Source organism: Mirounga angustirostris, unplaced genomic scaffold, assembly GCF_029215605.1.
Source record: "Mirounga angustirostris isolate CCGP_5_RB_7025 unplaced genomic scaffold, mMirAng1.0.hap1 SCAF_6, whole genome shotgun sequence".
Classification (NCBI taxonomy): domain Eukaryota; kingdom Metazoa; phylum Chordata; class Mammalia; order Carnivora; family Phocidae; genus Mirounga; species Mirounga angustirostris.
The window spans coordinates 2,492,256-2,510,599 of NW_026991714.1; the positions used below are offsets into that span (position 1 = coordinate 2,492,256).

General features: G+C 57.3%; 1 protein-coding gene across 10 annotated transcripts in view; it reads right to left on the reverse strand.

Moving 5' to 3' along the window:
• The window catches only part of ARHGEF11 (Rho guanine nucleotide exchange factor 11), an 84,077-nt gene that overhangs the window by 29,401 nt on the left and 36,332 nt on the right, over window positions 1-18,344 (reverse strand). For 7 of the 10 annotated variants that reach the window (XM_064593751.1, XM_054507880.2, XM_064593749.1 and 4 more), the window contains 6 exons: window positions 13,106-13,194; window positions 12,157-12,255; window positions 5,583-5,632; window positions 4,929-4,986; window positions 4,069-4,247; window positions 3,275-3,346 (listed from right to left, as the gene is read on the reverse strand). In XM_064593751.1, coding sequence (XP_064449821.1) covers window positions 3,275-3,346; window positions 4,069-4,247; window positions 4,929-4,986; window positions 5,583-5,632; window positions 12,157-12,255; window positions 13,106-13,194 — 547 coding nt within the window. Of the gene's footprint in view, window positions 1-3,274; window positions 3,347-4,068; window positions 4,248-4,928; window positions 4,987-5,582; window positions 5,633-7,208; window positions 8,926-12,156; window positions 12,256-13,105; window positions 13,195-14,601; window positions 14,635-18,344 lie in introns of those variants that run through there. The other 3 variants (XM_054507877.2, XM_064593752.1, XM_054507881.2) reach the window with 3 other exon arrangements.

The following is an 18,344-nucleotide window of genomic DNA, read 5'->3' on the forward strand; positions in this document are numbered from 1 at the left end:
TACAACAGTGATGTGACAGGTGGCTGTGGTGTGCCATAAAAGCACCAAGTTCCAAAATTCCATCCCCACTCGCTCTCCTCCTCTCTGTACTGGCACCCTTGGGGACCCCACCTAGTCCCCAGTCCCAACTACCACCTTCACGCCGAGGACACCTGAACCTGTCTCAACCCTGCCCGCTCCCTCGAGGCTCAACCCCCTCATCTCCACGGCTGGTGGACGGTCTTTCTGTCTGAACGTCCTGCGAGCACCCAGAGCTGACCTTCGTGTCTTCCCCGCAAACCCTGCCCTGCCCCCTGCCTCCATCCACCACCGGCTTTGCCGCCGTCCCAGCACCCAGACTCAGGGCATCTCTTGTTCTTTCTGCCCTGCTACCTCCCTCCTGCAGGCTGGCCGTGTCTCCCTGTGCTGATTCCTACACAGCAGCCGCGGGACGGTCTCTGGGCATGTCTGCGCACGGAACACGCGTCTCTGGGGAACACTGGTTCGGAGATGTGATCACACGCCTGCTCAAAATCCTCTGACCCATCCCAGGGTCTTCAGAATAAACACCAAGCTCAGCGTGGGGTTCAAGGCCCAACGCACCTTCCAGAGTGAAACGGACTGAACCCAAACTCAAGTGCCACCTCGGGAAGCCCTCCCTGATTCCTGCAGATTATTCCTTCTTTTGGGCTTCTGTGTGCTTAATATTTTAGAACCTGTTGACACACAATTCACATGAGATAAACCTCAGCATTTTAAAGCGTACAACTGAGTGGTCTGCACACATTCGCAGGGTTTACGGAGACGGCCCCCACCACGTAGTTCCGGAACACAGCCACCACCCGACAGGATGCGGTCACTGCCACCTTCTCCCCGCTCTACCCCCGCAACCACTAATTTACGTTGTGTCCTCACGGACGTGCCTACGCTGGACCTCCCTTTAAATGGACTCACACGACCTGTGGCCTTTTGCTCCTGGCTCCTCCCTGAGCACCTCTCGTGTTGTAAGCAGTGCCTCCCGCCCGGGGAGGGGGGTCACGAACGTCCGCATACACGTCTGTGGTCTGATGTGTTTTCAGTTCTCCGGGGTCAGACCTGGGAGTGGGGCTGACGGAGCGTGTCTCTGTGCGTCTCTGTGCTGTTCTGATGAGCCCCCGAAGCGCGTTCGCGGCGGCCGTGTGACCGCGTCCTCACCAGCAATGGTGGGAATCCATTAGGTAACGAACACACGGGACATAAACTAGGATTTCCCCAATTTCTCCCCTCACCCACACCTGCGACTCTCTGTTGTTTTGGTTCCAACCGTCCGGTGGGTGTACGGTGCGGCTGTGACTGGGACCACCCTGATGACCAGTCGCCACTGGCTTACTGGCCACCTGTGTGCGTCTTCACTGTCCATTCAAATCCTCTGTCAACTTACCAACTGGCTCGGATTTCTTTTTTCTTTTTTTTTTTTAAGATTTTATTTATTTATTTGACAGAGAAAGACACAGCGAGAGAGGGAACACAAACGGGGAGTGGGAGAGGGAGAAGCAGACTCCCTGCCGAGCAGGGAGTCCGATGCGGGACTTGATCCCGGGACCCCAGGATCATGACCTGAGCCGAAGGCAGTCGCTTAACCAACTGAGCCACCCAGGCGCCCTGGATTTCTTTTTACTGTTATGTTTACAGGGTCCTGTACGTACTCTAGCACGAGCCCTGGATCGGACAGAGGAGTTACAAGTATTTTCTCCCATCCTGAGGGCTGTCTTTTTACTTTCTGATTGTGTCCTTTGATGCACAAAGGTTTTTAATTTGGATGAAGTCCAATTTATTTATTTTTTGGTTGTTTCTACTTCTGGTGTCATATCTAGGAAAACACCACCTAATCCAAGATTTGCACCTGTGTGTTCTTCTGAGCGTTTTGCAGTTTTATTTATTTTTTAACTTTTTTTTTTAAGATTTTATTTATTTGACAGAGACACAGCAAGAGAGGGAACACAAGCAGGGGGAGTGGGAGGGGAGAAGCAGGCTTCCCGAGGAGCAGGGAGCCCGACGCGGGGCTCGATCCCAGGACCCTGGGACCATGACCTGAGCCGAAGGCAGATGCTTAATGACTGAGCCAACCAGCCGCCCCAAGTTTTGCAGTTTAAAAAAAAACACTTTTAGTTCTTATATTTGTTTTTGGTCAATTTGGGATTATATTCTGTTTACTGTGTGAGGTATGGATCCACATTCATTCTTTGCATGTGGATGGCCAGTTGGTCCAGCACCATTGGGTGGAAGACGATTTTCTCTACCAAGTGGTCTGGACACCATTGTCAAAATTCAACTGACCCTATTTGTGTGGTTTAACTTCTGGACTCTAAACTCTATTCGACTGAGCGATGGGTCTGTCCGATCGTTCTGTGTTGCTCTCTAAGTGTCTGTACTTACTACAACGTGGTATGCATGCATGTCCCTCCATCCACAGATACCCCACTGGATCACAAACCCCACGAAGGGAAGCTCCACATCTCACTTTTCTGTGTAACCTCTCCAGCTTCTGCCCCCACATTGCTCAGACGCCCTGCTCCCCCTGCCCCACACACGAGCACCCAGCACGCAGCAACAACTCAATCCTGCCCAACACAGGAGCGTAGTTTCACATGTCCGTGCCCTTGGCCTGTGCTGTCCACTCACCAGCGGACCTGCCCCATCTGTTCTGCTCGCAGAAGGCCCACCCGTCAAGGCTCAGCTGAAACACAGCTCTGTCCCTGAAGTCTCCCTGCATCCCCATCGTTCACGGAGTGCTCTCTTCCTTGTCCCCCCGCTGACTCTCCTACTACACTGTGAATTTTCTCCGCTACAACAGAGCTGTGCTGAGGGCAAGAACCATCTAAACTTCCCACGTCTGTGTGCCACACGACCTGAAACAATGCTTTATAGGAGGTGGGCACTGATGGAAACGTGCTCAACGGAAATGAAAGGGCCAGGCCAGGACTTGGCTGCCCCACCGCACCCCCTCCACCAACGGGATCCCACCGCCCCCTGCAACCCCCACTGGAGACCCTTAGACCTTCCTTGGCTCTGGTGTTCCCTTGCTGTGTTCTCCCCACTCCATCTCCTGCTGGGACGGGGCTGTGTGTCCACTATTTGAACCTATTACCCAGGAGCTCTGGTCCCTGTTCACTTTCTTGCCCGAGTTCTGCTTTAATGAATCCCACGGTCACAACAACCATTCAGTGGGCCGCAAGTTTCGGGTGCTGGGGTTTAGGGGTGACAGGCTGTGTCCTGAGAGCAAGGCCGTGGCCAGTGGCCCTCAGCAGGACCTCACCTGTAACTCCTTTTCCTCTTGCCTCAGCATATTGCGAAGGATCTGGGTGGCATGTTTTTGGAATTCAGGATCCTGGAAACGGAACAGACCAGTGGTGAGGGTGGGAGCAGCCTCGCAGCTTCTCTCCCACCTGCTGGTTCTCAGGCAGGAAAAGCCGGCAAAGCCGTCGGGGTCGTCTGTATGTTTGAGTGACCCACAGCCCCTCAGCAGACTTCAGGCACCGGGTGTCCCTCCCAAATTCCTAGAGGCCTTGGCGACAACCACCCCTAGCACCAAACCGCTCCAAGTTGGTTCCCAGCCCGCTGGCTCGTTCTTCTGTCTGACTGCAGATCCCGGCCCCGTTCCTAACCGCACCTCGTCCTTCCGCTGCCCGTCCGGGTTCACCCCTGCTGCTGCCTGTGCTTTCCCGATCCGCTCCCCTTCTGTCCCCTTTCGTCCCTCAGGCAGCCTTCCCCCTACTCGTCCGTGTGTCCTTGTGACAGTGGCTGGCCACGGTCTTTAATGGACGCCCCTGTCCGTGCCTGAAGGGGTGCACCCTCCCTGCTGGCGGGCGGCACCCCAAGGGCCTCCGTAGGGTCCCCCCCATTGAGGAAGCACGTTGCCCGCTGCTGGCTGGGAAGGCCGGATGCATTCACGTGGAAGGTGGACACTAAGGGTGGAGTGGCCCCTTCCACGCGGCCAGTCCTCGTTTTGTTCTGCTGACGCTCTTCACAGATCTCCGACTCGTCTCTGCCTACCAGCACGCCTGAAACAACCCGCTTTCCTCCCCGCGGGGTGACCACGAGGACCGTTACCTGCAGCGGTTTGGGCCCTGTGATGCGCTGTGGAGGGGGCAGAGGTGGTGGTGGAGGCGGCGGGGGGACCACAGGGGCGACTCGGGGTGCTCCAGCGGGGGCAGGGTCCTGCTGCAGCCCAGAGACACCAACGGATGAGGGGGAAGAGCCCAGGAGGGTCAGTGCGACGTAGGTGCCGGCTGGAGGCAGACAAGGAGAGGTTTGCTCAAGGCACATGGTCCTGGTGGTGGACACTCAAGCTACAAAGGGGGTAGGGGGCGTCTTCTCCCTTCTTTCACGAAGCTTAAAATTCTGCAGATAAACCTCTCCACACTTCAATGCCCTGCCGCCCCCTAATTCCACCGGTACCCCTTCCTTCCCGTTCTTCACGCAGGATGCCCAAGCAGAATTCCACCCAGGTACGTGGCTGCCCTCCTCAGGGGCGGCCGGCCCTCGTGCCCTTCACCTCACTCACTTCCCTCAAGCCCCTGGTGCACAGAAGGTCCCGCCCTCCTCAGGCCGCCCGCCCGTGAACTCTTCCCTCAACTCTCTTGCTTCTGTTGGATTACCTGGGCAGCCCTGATGGTTGGGTCTTCCTGGCTGCAAACAGAATGTTTTTGCCTCTTCCCCCCAAATAGGCAACCACTGAGGGAGGCTGTCCGTGGAGGGGACAGGGGAGCGAGTGGCCCTGGAGGGAGCTGGTGCAGCAGGGTTTGGTCTCCACGGGCGTGCAGGAACAGGGCAGGCCCAGTGGATCAAGACGACACACGTGATCCTAGCTGCCTCTCTCACCCACAAAGGAGGCCCCGGGTCGAAGGGCCTGCTGCCCCAGCCCACCTGCACCCCCACCCCCTTTCTGGGCTCCGCTCTCTCCGACTCACATTTGATAAGCTTCACCACCTCCAGGTGTGAGCTGTTGGTCACCATGGTGCCGTTCACCTGTAGGGGGACAAACGACGGAGTGAGCAGGATGGACGCAGGGGATCCTTCTGAAGCTCAAACGCCACTCCTTCACAAAGCCACTTTCCAATGCTCCGCAGGACCCCCTGGTCATTGGGACTTTGCTTCCATTCACAAGTGCTGTACGTCTGTCTTCCCGGCTGGCCTGTGAGCCTCCGGCCCCCGGCCCGCGCCCCTGCCCAGCGTGCTTCCTCCTCACTGGAGGGCTGAGGCCTTGCCTCGCCTAGGATTCCCTTAGTGCCTCCAGGACTCTGCGGCACCAGAGGCCGGGCAGGTCCCAGCAGGTGGCAGATGGCAAGGCCCTCAGGTCAGCACTGTGTGGGTACAGAGTCTGAAGGCCCTGGGCCCCTTGCTGGTCTCAGCCTCCCCATCTTAGGTGTATTTTTGTTGTTTGTTAAATGGGAAAATAAAACCCATCCCAGAAGCTTGGTTACTTAGAGTCAAGAAAGGCCGAGGATGGGGCTCCTCCCCACATTCCTGGGGTCCTCTCGTGGCACCGCCCCCAACACAGAGGCCAGCCACCCCAGGGCGAGGCAGGAGGCTGGAGGGAGCCGGCCAGAAGGGGGGGCACTCACTTTGATGATCCTGTCGCCCTCTCTGACGCCAGCTCTCATGGCTGCCCCTCCTGTAGGGAGAAGACCTGGTCAGCAGAGCCCAGCCCCCCTCCCGATGTCACTGACCCTGCCCGGCAGTCCCTCCAAAACGTCTTCTCAGCCCTTTGTGCCAGGCCCTCAGAGGCCTGTGTGCCTCCTGCCCTGCTCCGGGGACGATCCCGTGAGCTGCAGGGGGCGTGCTGGCCACCTGGCTCAAGGCCAGGCTGCTGGTAGCCAGAGGGGCAGGCCTGGCTCCGGGACAAGACGTGTGCTTTATCGGAACATGTCTGGATGGGTCCCACGATCCGGTGGGAAGAATGAGTTATCTTATTACATGTAATTGTCAATGTAACAGTAATTATCAAGAGGAACAGGGAGAAACGGGTGAAAACAGGAGTTTTCAAACTGCTTCCTGAGCCCTGAGAGCCTCCTTCTGGGGTTCACACCAGTAAAGATGACAGTGACCACTCCTTTATCGTCTGTTTAAATTTGCTTTAGACCCGGGGCACCTGGGTGGCTCAGTCGGTGAAGCGTCTGCCTTCAGCTCAGGTCATGGTCCCAGGGTCCTGGGACCGAGCCCTGCATCGGGCTCCCTGCTCAGCGGGAAGCCTGCTTCTCCCTCTCCCACTCCCCCTGCTTGTGTTCCCTCTCTCGCTATGTATCTGTCAAATAAATAAATAAAATCTTAAAAAAAAATTTGCTTTAGACCCTTTGCAGTTTCTCCTTTTATTTATTTTTAACAGATTTTATTTATTTGGGAGACAGAGTGAGAGAGAGCACAAGCAGGGGGAGAAGCAGACTCCCCGCTGAGCAGGGAGCCCAATGCGGGGCTCGGTCCCAGGACCCCGGAGATCATGACGTGAGCCGAAGGCAGACGTCTAACTGACTGAGCCGCCCGGGCGCCCCGTTTCTCCCTTTAAAAGGGGCGGGATTCGGAGCTCCTGCTGTGCATTACTGGAGGCCGTCCCTCGGCTGGAGGCCACAGCACCGTGACCGCTGTGTGGTTTCTAATGACTCAGTCCTGGTCTGGTTCACATCCACGAAGTGTAAGCAGCACGAGAGCCAAAGCAAGCTAACAAGTGGCATACAGACTGTGTTTCGGTGAATCTGCCCCAGATGATCATTCAATCCGTAAGCTGCATTTGTCTGATCAAAACAAAACTCCCACGAAGCACATATAGATGCTTCTGGTCTAAAAGGAGCTTCTACAGTGGAGATGCATTCCAAGTTCGGTTTCAACCCAGGGACTCAGTATTACACCCCCGTCTGCAGCCTGCTATTTACGGAAGAGCACTTGTGAGGAGCTTAAAGCACTCTAGGCTGTGTCTGGAAACCAAAGGTGGGAAAGCGCTGTCTCGCCTGATTTTGCAAAGAAAAGCAGTCTCCAGAGTAAAGGAACCAGAGAAGTTCTCCGACTTCAGTGAGCACGAGGATCACTGGGGGAATTTGTTCAAAGGCACATCCCCTGGCCCCCTTGCCAGAGGGTGATTCAGTCCTTCTGGGCGTGGGCTCGGGACAAGGATGGCAGCCCCCACCCCCTGGGGTCCGGGAGACTCTCTTGTCGGCATCGACCACACTCTGAGAAACAGTAAGCTAGAGGAGACTCACGTCAGGGAGAGACAGTAACAACCACTTCGTTACTCCTGTGAGGTCAATGCTGATGCAGATGTCGTCTCTCCGTGTCTTCTCGCCCAAACACACGCGCATGCATGTGCACACACAGACACACACAGACAGACAGACAGACACACACTTTCCAAAACTCCGGTTTCCCTGGCAAGCCACCTTTCTGCCATTTTGTGTCCGGGTCTGACTGTGCTCAAGCCTCTGGCCACCCAGTCCATCCACCAAGCCGCCATCTCTCCAGTCCAGGAACAGGGAGAACGAGGGAAGCAGAGAACAGAAGCATCTCTTCGGAGCTCCATCCTCAGACAGGAAGACAAGCCTGCCACAGACCCAAGGGAACTCACAAACACACAAGCTGAGACTATTTACATCCTCCTGCGACCCACATACCTCGTTTGGGTCATAAATTTGAAAGTCTCCTTTCACCTTCCCCATGAACAAATCCCAACTATTTCCCAAAACTAACAGTATTTTTCTTCCCATTTTGCAATGTACTGAGTGTGGAATGCTGGCCTGCTCCCGACCTCCTTCCTCGTTTTGCCGCGCCCGGCCGTGGGGTGCTTCGCCGCCGCCGGGTTTTTACAAACGGGAGGTTCGGGGCAACCCCGCGTTGGCCCGGTGCCCCGACAGCAGGTGCTCTCTTCCCGTCTCGCTCACAGTCTGGTGATTCTCACAGCATCTAAAACTTCTCCATTATTCGACGTTTGTGGTGATGGGTGCCAAGCGATCGCTGATGCGCCAGCGTCACTGTGTGGGGGCCCCGCAGGCTGCACCCACACGCGACGGCCGACTTAGCCGGCGCGTGTGTGCCCACGGCTCTCTCCCTCCCCGCGGGCCTCCCTCGTCCCTGAGCCACGGCGGTGCGGACACGAGGCCAGTTAATGACCCTACGACGGCCTCGAAGCGTCGGGTGAAGGCGAGAGTCGCACGTGCGGGGCTGGCAGTGAGAGGCGAGCAGGGGTGAGGCTGAGCGAGGAAGGCGCGTCCAGAGCCGACAGCCCGAAAGCCCGCGCCTCTCGCGCCAACGGTCAGCCGCGCTGTGAGCGCACAGGAGACGTCGTCGGGGGAAACTGCAAGTGCGAGTCCAGTGCGCACACAGGCCGAGGAGAAGCGAGCCGGCCTGCTGCTGCCGCGGACGGGGTCGCGGCGGTGCGGACCGAGCATTCGGGCAGCCACGCACCCCCTTCTGCCGAAGTCGAGTCCGGAGCAAGGCCCCAGCGGGAAGGCCGAGCCCGGGTCGGGGCTGCGGGAACGCAGCCCGGGCCGGCAGGGGCTGCTTCGTGGGGTGTCGGCAGAGAAGCCGTCTCTGTAACCCAGAAGCGGCCGGGGAAGCAGCAGGGTCCCCCGAAGGTGGAGCTCGGAGACTTCCTGGAGGTGGCTACGCGACCGACCCACTGGCCACGTGGACGAGACCGCCTTCCCCGGGAAGACGATGCCTCCGGGGCCCTCGTGGCTGGAGAGGAGGGGTCGGTGTCCGGCTTCCAGGCTGCAGAGAACAGGCCGCCTCTCTCGTCAGGGGCTGAGGCCGCCGAGACTCTAAGTGGAGCCCACGCTCGTTGACCGTTCCCAACATCGCGGGCCCTTCGGGGTGAGGCCGCCTCTGCTCCGCCTGTGCTCTGGAAATGGCCCGGCCAAGCCCGGACGGCGGCTCGTCTGCCTGCAACAGGGCGGACTGAATGTCCGGAGTCCACGTTGAGACCTGCTCGGAAAATAGATCCCTCTCAAAATACCCAGCAGGGGCCCCTGGCTGGCTCAGTCATGGAACATGCAAGTCTTGATGGCGGGTTGTGAGTTCAAGCCCTGTGTTGGGCGAAGAGCCTACTTAAAAAAAAAAAAATTGCACCCCCCCCACCCCCGCCACCCCCTGAGCTCTGACAGACGGACAAGAGAGGAGTGTTGTTTTCATGCCCGCCCACACAACGCCAACTCTGTAGCTCATGGATCAATGAGTCATTTCGACTTTCAGGTCTTTTTTTTTTTTTTTAATATTTTATTTATTTATTTGTCAGAGAGACAGTGTGCAAGAGAGCTCAAGCAGGGGTAGAGGCAGAGGCAGAGGGAGAATCGGACTCCCCACTGAGCAAGAAGCGCGATGCGGGGCTCGATCCTAGGATGCTAGGATCATGACCTGAGCCGAAGGCAGACGCTTCACCAACTGAGCCACCCAGGCGTCCCGACTCCAGTTTATTATCTGACAAATACACTTTGTGAGACCACAGCTGCCATAGATGATTCTGCTGATGGATCTGGGCAAAGTCAACTGAAAACCTTCTGGAAAGGATTCGTCATCCTTGATGTCACTGAGAACATTGATGGTTTGTGAGAAGAGGTCCAAGTATCAACATTCACAGGGGTTTGGAGGCTGACTGCAGCCCTCGTGGAGGACCGTGTGGGGTTCTGGGCTTCGCTGGAGAAGTTGCCGCAGATGTGGAAACAGCAGGGGGCGGGAAGTGGGACAGAACTGCTGCGATCTCAGGGTGTGATCTGAACGCACGTGGAGCTCTCCTTACGGAGGAGCCAAGCACGTGCTTTCCCCATGGGGGAGCTCCTCCTGGAGGGGATGCTGTGAAGACCGCGGCCATGACCTCGACGGATTTCGGACAAACCTAGCGGATCACACAGAGGCAGCGTGGGAGAGGACCGGCTCCAGCTCTGAGAAGTGCTGCGGGACATCGTCCACGGAAGGAGGGGCCCATTGATGCCGCAAACTTCAGCGTCTGATGTTCGGAGACTGCCATGGCCACTGCCGCCTCGGCAGCCACTGACGCAGAGGCAAGACCGCCGCCGGCACAAAGGCTGTGACCGGCTGATGAGCAAGAAGGTGCTTTTCGCGAAGGCTCGTGTGTCGTGGTTTTAGACCTAATGCTACCGCACATGGCAAACCACGGTATGGCTCACCCCACGCACCTGGAAACCAAAACGTGTGTGACTCGCTTTACGGCGCTATTTGCTTTACTGTGGCGGTCTGGGACCGAGCCCGCCATGCCGCCGCCGTGAGCCCGTGACGCTCTCCAAGTCGCCGCCCAGCCCCATCCCTGAGGTTCACTCCTTTTAGGGACACTTGCTTCACACGCTTCCGCACTCCTTCCTGCTCACCAGTGTTAGCCGAGGGCGCCCGTAAGCGCTGGCTGGACCGACCTGGACCGGCCTGCGTACAGGCCCTCCCACCCGCTTCCTAGCCTGCCAGCGAGTTTTCACTCCCCCCTTCCAGACTATTCCTGAAATCCCACGTCTTCCAGGGAGGCTTCAGCCGCAAACTGCCGATCTCTCGCCGCCGCCTCCTCCCTGTTGTCCCGCACTCGTCACTCGTCACTCCTCCTTTGGTCATTTACCATTTAAGATCAGTGCATCTGCAAACGCAGGCAACCGCTTGGGCTGGCGCATCATCCCCAACTGTAAAGTGGGGTCTCTAATCCGCCACAGCGTCTTCTGACCCAGTGCGAGGGGCTCCCTGACGTCCTGAGGGCCACTCTGCTGTTCTTCCCCTTCCCAGCCGGAGAGCATCAAGCGTGACCCCTAGAAATCCTGTCCCGTGGCGCCGAGCTCTGGAGACGTCCCCAGACGGGACCAGGTCTAGAGCCAGGCATTCACGCCCAGAACCCGCCACGCGCACGTTCTCTGGCTCCCACGGCGGCCGCACACGCGGCTCTTGCACACCCAGCTGCACACACACGGCTCTCGCACACGCTTGGCTGCACACACACGGCGGCACACACGCAGCTCTCGCACACTCGCCTGCACACAGGAGGCTCTTGCACACACGCGCTCTCACACACTTGGCTACGAACACGCGGCTCTTGCACACTAGGCTGCGCACATGCGGCTCTTGCACACTCAGCTGCACACATGCACTCTCACACACTTGGATATGAACACGTGGCTCTCACACTCAGCTGCACACACGCGCTCACACACTTGTCTACAAACAGGTGGCTCTCACACACTCGCCTGCACACAGGTGGCTACGCACACGCGCTCTCACACACTTGCCTGCACACAAGCGGCTCTTGCACACGTGGCTGCACACACGCGCTCTCACACACTTGGCTATGAACACGCGGCTCTCACACACTCGACTGCACACACATGGCTCTCGCACACGCGGCTCTCACACTTGGCTGCACACACACGCAGCTCTCGCACACTTGCCTGCACACAGGCGGCTCTTGCACACACGGCTGCACACACGCGCTCTCACACACTTGGCTATGAACACGCAGCTCTCGTACACTCGGCTGCGCACACGCGCTCTCACACACTTGTCTATGAACACGCGGCTCTCACGCTCGGCGCACACGCGCTCTCACACACTTGTCTATGAACACGCGGCTCTCACGCTCGGCACACACGCGGCTCTCACACTTGGCTGCACACACACAGCGGCACACACGCAGCTCTCGCACACTTGCCCGCACACAGGCGGCTCTTGCACACGCAGCTGCGCACATGCGCTCTCACACACTCGCCTGCACACACGCACTCTCACACACTTGGCTATGAACACGCGGCTCTTGCACACTCGGCTGCACACACACTTGTCTATGAACACGCGGCTCTCACGCTCGGCACACACGCAGCTCTCACACTTGGCTGCACACACGTAGCTCTTGCACACTCGCCTGCACACAAGCAGCTCTTGCACACGCGCTCTCACACACTCGCCTGCACACATGCACTCTCACACACTTGTCTATGAACACGCGGCTCTCACGCTCGGCACACACGCGGCTCTCACACTTGGCTGCACACACACGGCGGCACACACGCAGCTCTCGCACACTTGCCTACACACAGGCGGCTCTTGCACATGTGCTCTCACACACTCGCCTGCACACACGCACTCTCACACACTTGGCTATGAACACGCGGCTCTTGCACACTCGGCTGTGCACACGTGGCTGCCGTGTATGGACGGGCAGGCAGCACTCACCAGGCCGCACAGACTGCACCAGAACGATACGGTCCCCACTGACCGTGAAGCCGAAGCCATGCTGGTCCTTCTGGATAATGACACAGCGCTGAACAAGACCTGACAAGAGGTGACAAAGAAAGAAGGGGTCAGGGAGGCACAGTCGCTAGAAGGTTGGTGCGTACGAGCTCGGACCAGCCCAGGAAGGCCCAGAAGGCCTTTCCAGACTAACCGATTCCCCAGACTCCTCCTGTCCAAACACTATGCTTGGCGAGTGACAGACCCTGTCACCGACTCTGCGTTCCACCTGAGGGTTGACCCTCCTCCCAGCACCGAGCCGTCTATCTTGCTCGGGTCTGTCTCTCTGGCTCTGGCCGGGTGAGGCTGGCCAGAGAAGGGGCAGGGCCGCGGCCCCACTTAAGAGGTGTGACAGAGAAGCAGCCCTGTGACCGAAGCCCAAGGGAGGCCGAATTTCCATCAAATGAAGCTCAACGGGCATGGCAGGTACAACACCACGCTGGCCCTGCCGAATCCAGGAAAGAGTGCGTGGGAAGAGAAAACGTATGTCCACGCACAGAACGTAGAGGAAAAGAAAGAAGGCTGTGACTGCCAGCCGGCCCCATCCCTGGTTGTGTGAACCAGACGTCACACGCGCCTGCCAACGTGTGACCACCTCCTGCGGGGGACAGAGCGTGAGTTCCAGAGCTAGAACCCGACGGGTTTCAGGCCCTGCCTCTGTCCCCTCTGTGCTTGGGCACTGGGGCAAGTTTCTGAACCCTCTGTGCCTCAGCTTCCTCATCTGTAAAGCAGGATAACATTACTTTCTAGACTGACAGAAGAACAAATGAGCTAATTTATATAAAACATGCAACGTCATGCCTACCACATATCACAAGCTCAATAATACAAGCTAAAATCTGTCTGTGTGGGTGTTCACATCTGTGTCAATGTGTTAATGCCCCAAGTTTACCTGCTGCCTCAGAGGCATCGGAGGGCTGGCGGAGGTGGGAAGGGGACCTGCGTTCAGGCGCCGGCTCTCCCAAAGACAGGCTACTTAACCTGGAGGGTAATAAGGAAAGCACATTGGTGAGTTGGGAGGGGAGGGGCCAGCCTTAGGTGCTGGTAAAAGGGGCCCCGAGTCTTGGGTAAAGAGAGGCCAACCCTCTCACCCAGAACCCGCTGAGTCTGGTGGGAGATTAGCCAGGCCTACACCACTGCCAACACTGCCTCTTTGGAATCCTGGGCTGGCAAGGCAAGCATGGTCTCTTTGATACCCAGCAAGGCATGAAGGGCAAGAGCCCTCCCTGGAGTCAGGAGACAAAGAGACAGTGCAAAGGACGGGATGTGCACAGACACACACGCTTATTGGGTCTTACCAGGCTGCAATGGGGCTGATGGAACAGAACGAAGCAGCAGAGAAAATGAATGCAAGAAAAAGGAAAAAACAAAAAAGCTAGTTAGTTTTAGGCGATGATTTGCAAAGAAAAGGGAGACTGGAAAGCAAGATTGTGGAGGGTCAAAACCACATGGAGACCCATGTGCACCCAGCAGAGGACGGTGGTGGGTGCAGAAGGCCTCCCGCACTCGGACTTCGTCTTGCCGTCCCCCTCCAAACCGGTGTCTCCAGGAGGGTAACTGGACGTTTGATACTAACCTGTTGGGTAACTAGCATGCACTTCTCTAGATAGGAAGGGCAGGGCAATGGCCCAAGCCTCTGAACACGCCACTTACCCCGTGGGCTATGGGAGGAGTCTGGCCGGTCTGGTGGTAGTATTCCAACTCACATCCACCCCCTGCCGGCAGCCAGCCTGAGGCACATTGCTTAGCCACTGTTAAGACCCCAAACCAACAAGGTACCCCAGGTTACCAAACCAGATTTACCACCCGATCTTGTAAGATCGGGGTAAGCTCGATCATTGCCATGCCTCTCCTTTCCGGAAGAGTGTACCTGCTGCCCCTCCGAGGGGGTCTCCCAGGCATATCTACAGCAAATGACCAGGCAGAATATTCATGGAGGCACTGTGTGCAGGGGCAAAGCACAGACTCTTGTAACTGTTCCCACGGGCGGCTGGTTCCCTAAACCGCAGTGTGACTGCAGGGCGCTCAGCTGCGTGCAAGGTGTAAGCTGGGAGCGGAAAGCAACGGCCTCAGGATGTGTTGCAGAGTGAAGACGACAAGGAGCGGAATTATGCGCACAGGGAATTATTTGTTTCTATGTGTTTCCATACTTGTTTGCATGCGCACAGAATGTCTGAAACAACTCTGGGAGGACACAAGAGAAACCCGCACCCTGGGTACCCGGGACACAGGGCTGGAGCTACAAGCTTCTCACGTTCTTGAATGTACCCTTTACGTTCTCAGTCGTGTGAAGGTGCAGTTGCTTCAAGTAATACATACAACACAACATAAATCACTTTTACAGTTAAAGGGGGGGGTCTTTTCCCCCTCACCTGGCACCCCTCTTACCTGGACAGGTGCGACTGCTTCTTACTGGCTGATCTTTGGATCAGAGAGAGAGGGCACCAGGGAAGAACAGAGTGCGGAGCCCAGGAGAGAGACGCAGGAAAGGAGGAAGAAAAACAGAACAAAACAAGACATAAACCAGACAAGACACTGGAGTGGGCTCGTTCAGAAAAAGCCACAACTGAGCTCAGAAGGGCCTGGGACTGGAAACCAGCCAGGGTGCAGGGGAGTCACCCTGCGAAGATGCACCTTGCTGCCCGGAACCTTTGCAGAGCTTCGCTATGGTCCTCGGGGAAGCTGGGCCACGGCGTGCAGCAGGGACTCCTGCCGGTCCTCCCACAGCCCCTGGGACCACGGTGCCGCAGAGGCAGGGACGCGCAGGGGACCGCCTCCCCCCGACTGCGGGGCTGCCCGGGGTGGCTGTGGGCCCACCACGGCGGGGCTCAGGCAGCGCTGAGCTCGTTGCTGGTCTGCCTACGGTCCTTCACCTGCTCTGGTTTCTGGCTCCTGCCTCTGCCCATACTGGGCCTGCCCCCTGGATGTCCTTCCTACCCCACGGCCGGTACCGCGTCTGGAAGCCAGACACGAGGGGGCACAGCCAGCAGCTCCAACTTCCGGCCGTCTTCAAATGACCCGACCGCTCCACCCACAGCGGGCCCTCCCCTGAGTTCAGCAGTAAGTGTTCTAGAATGTGCGGACGGTAACTGCACTCGAGCCACACGGAGCTATGCGAATTTACACTCAAAATAACACTTAAGATTCAGTTTCTCAGCTGCACAGGCCATGTCTCAAGGTCTTCAGAGCTACGTGTGGCTCGTGGCTAGCCCCTGGACCGTGCGCATCACCGCAGAGAGTCCTACCGGACGGCGCTGCCAAGGCACAAACATGAGGCGCGGTCACGCAGCGAGTGGGTGAGGCGAACGTAGAGAACTTGCTCACAGACACGGGGGCCCCCACCCCGAGAGGCCTTCTATTCCAGCCGCTCATCTGCTGTCTTTGGCCGGACCCACACAACCCACCACTGGGTGACCGCACACAGGCGGGAACTCCTCCTCCTCGCCAGCTCAGGAGAAAGCCCGTTTCATCTGGGACAGCTCGGGCCTCCTCCTGGCCGCCGCTGGCCTCTGCGGCCCACTGGCTTCCCAGGCCGGTCTCAAAGCCTGGCAGCGGGGAGCTCTCAACCTGCTCTGCTCTGCACGTGAGCCGGCCGAGCGCTACTGCATATAATCGAAGGCCCACGAGGCTGTGGAGGGCATCCGGGGCATGGACGAGAGTCACTCCAGCAGGACATTTTCCCTCTGAGAGCTTCACGGAGGGAAACCCTGCACAGAAGCGGCAGCGCAACTGGATGGAGAACCCCCCCTCCCAGGCTGTGGGGCCTGCTGGGCTTTGAGCCTGAGCAGAGACGCTGAGGGAGACCACGGCAAGGTTAAAATCTGAGAGACGAGGGCGGAGGGAGGTGGGAGGAATGTAGTTTGGCATGAAACAGGGGCCGTCAGAGAAGAGAGAACTTCGACGCGGGCTCCCCTCTTCCTGATGACATTCCCGTGGAAATGCGGCAGCAGAGATCGGATTCCAATCGGCCTACACCTGCACCTGATGGGTGTGGGGAAGGCCCGGGAAGAGTGCAGACTCACCCCCGAATTTGGAGCTTGCTAAATGGCAGCCGCGAGGCAGATGGCCGGCCCGGCTTCTCAGTAAGCCCTGCGCCACCACGGCCGGCCGTGGCTTCCAGCCACAGTCCTGGATGACTGCAACATCCCCGTCTCCGCTCCCCTGCAGCGGCCTTCTCTGGGTCCCCGATGGGGACCTGTCGTTCCCACCTCACTGCCCAGGGCCCCGGTGTGCCCACTCTGCCGCTGCCAGCGACGGCCCCCACCCTCTCTCCCTGCTTCTCAAGGCTCTGGTCGGATGGCAGTGACCCCACCACGCTTCCCCTGGCCACGGCAGCCCGCATGTCCCTCACCCCAAGATTTTACTCTGAAAAATTTCAAACCCACGTTGAGGAAGTGGCACGATGAATACCCATACAGCCTTCATCCAGACCCACCAATTAACATTTCCACTTGCTTGATTTTTCTGATTATACATTCCCCCCCCCATTTCAAAGCTAGAAGACCGCATGGTACTTTATCCCTAAATATGTCAGCATAGATCCCCCAAGACCTTCGGGCTTCTATACAACCGGAGTGACATCAACACACCCAGCAGTTCTTTGACACAGAAAGATGACCTCGTACATGTCCCCACTCCACCCCCCAACTGTCTATCACTCCTCTCCACGTTGTGCTCCAATGGCCTCGGACCAGGTCCCACCGTGGAGCGCAGATCGCATTTACTGGGGCTCCCTGGCGTTCATTGGATCCAGAACCCCCACCCACGCTGAACACCGGTGTGTGGGAGAGCTCAGGCCGGTCGTCTTTGTGGACGGCCTGCAAGGGACTTGTCTGTCTCTGCATGATTAGATTCACATCAAGGCTTTTAAGAGAGTATTACATAAGTGATGCTCATTTCTGGTTCCACTAGGTTCTATCACTCCTGGGAGTTCACAGCAGTACAAGCAGATTTCCCATTTGAATGAGCGGGTGATCTGGGGTGATATTTGAATTGTTCCTTCTACATCTACCAGTGCGCGGTCTCTTGTAGAGAATGTCGTATTCTCCCTCTTCTGGAGTGGTGTCGTGAATGCATGAATTGTTTCCCCAAAGCAATGCATTATAGTCCATTTTTACCATCATGACTTTTCTTTTTAATGTGTTTGTTTTGTTTTTTAAAGTCCTTTTTTTTTTTTTTTTTAGAAATCTCCACGCCCAACATGGGACTCGAACTCAAGATCCTGAGATCAAGAGTTGCACAACTCCACTGACTGAGCTGGCCAGGCATCCCTGTAATCATGAGTTTTTAAAGATTTTATTTATTTATCAGAGAGAGCAAGCGAGCTTGAGCACGAGCAGGGGGAGTGGCAGGCAGAGGGAGAGGGAGAAGCAGGATCCCCGCCAAGCAGGGAGCCCAAAGCGGGACTCCATCCCGGGACGCTGAGATCATGACCTGAGCCGAAGGCAGATGCATCACCGACTGAGCCACCAGGGCCCCCTCCTCATCACTTTTTAAAAACCGTGGGAGGTGCTGCATTTGGCTGGTAGGAGCTCCTGTTCCTTTCAAGTGTCACCATCCGTCTTCGAGTGCATCCTTGCCTTCTGGACAACCAGATGCTCCCGGCTTACCTCGTACCTTCCCTGAGCCGGACGTGCAGTCGAACATTCCTGTGGGGAGCCCTGGTTCCTTTCAGCGGGACACATACAAGAGATAGGGTCTGGGTGCCGGGTGCTCCCTGCGGCCAGGCTGCTGCTCCTCCAGCCCCTTTGGCAGGCAGGATATTTGTGCAGGAAGGGAGAGTTCACATGAAAGTCTCCAGTGTGACTGTGGCATGACAGGGTCATTCCTCGTCCTCCCCAATTCTGTTACTTTAGCCGCTCTCTCCCATAGTGAGAACCTGGGTCCCACACAAAAGCAACGCATTTGCTCGTTTGCCTGCTGCAGGATACACGCCGGACGGTGGCAGGAACACCGCACCAACTCATGAGGTGGGAGTCTCCCTGCAGTTCCTTTGGTCCTTGGACTGCGTCCCACCACCTTCGTGCCCATCCATCTGCAATGCATGCAGGCTTCTTTTCTGATTTGCGCTTAATTTGGGGGTTTGCTTTTCTCAGACTTATTTATCTAATTTCATTTTTTGAACTTGCTAA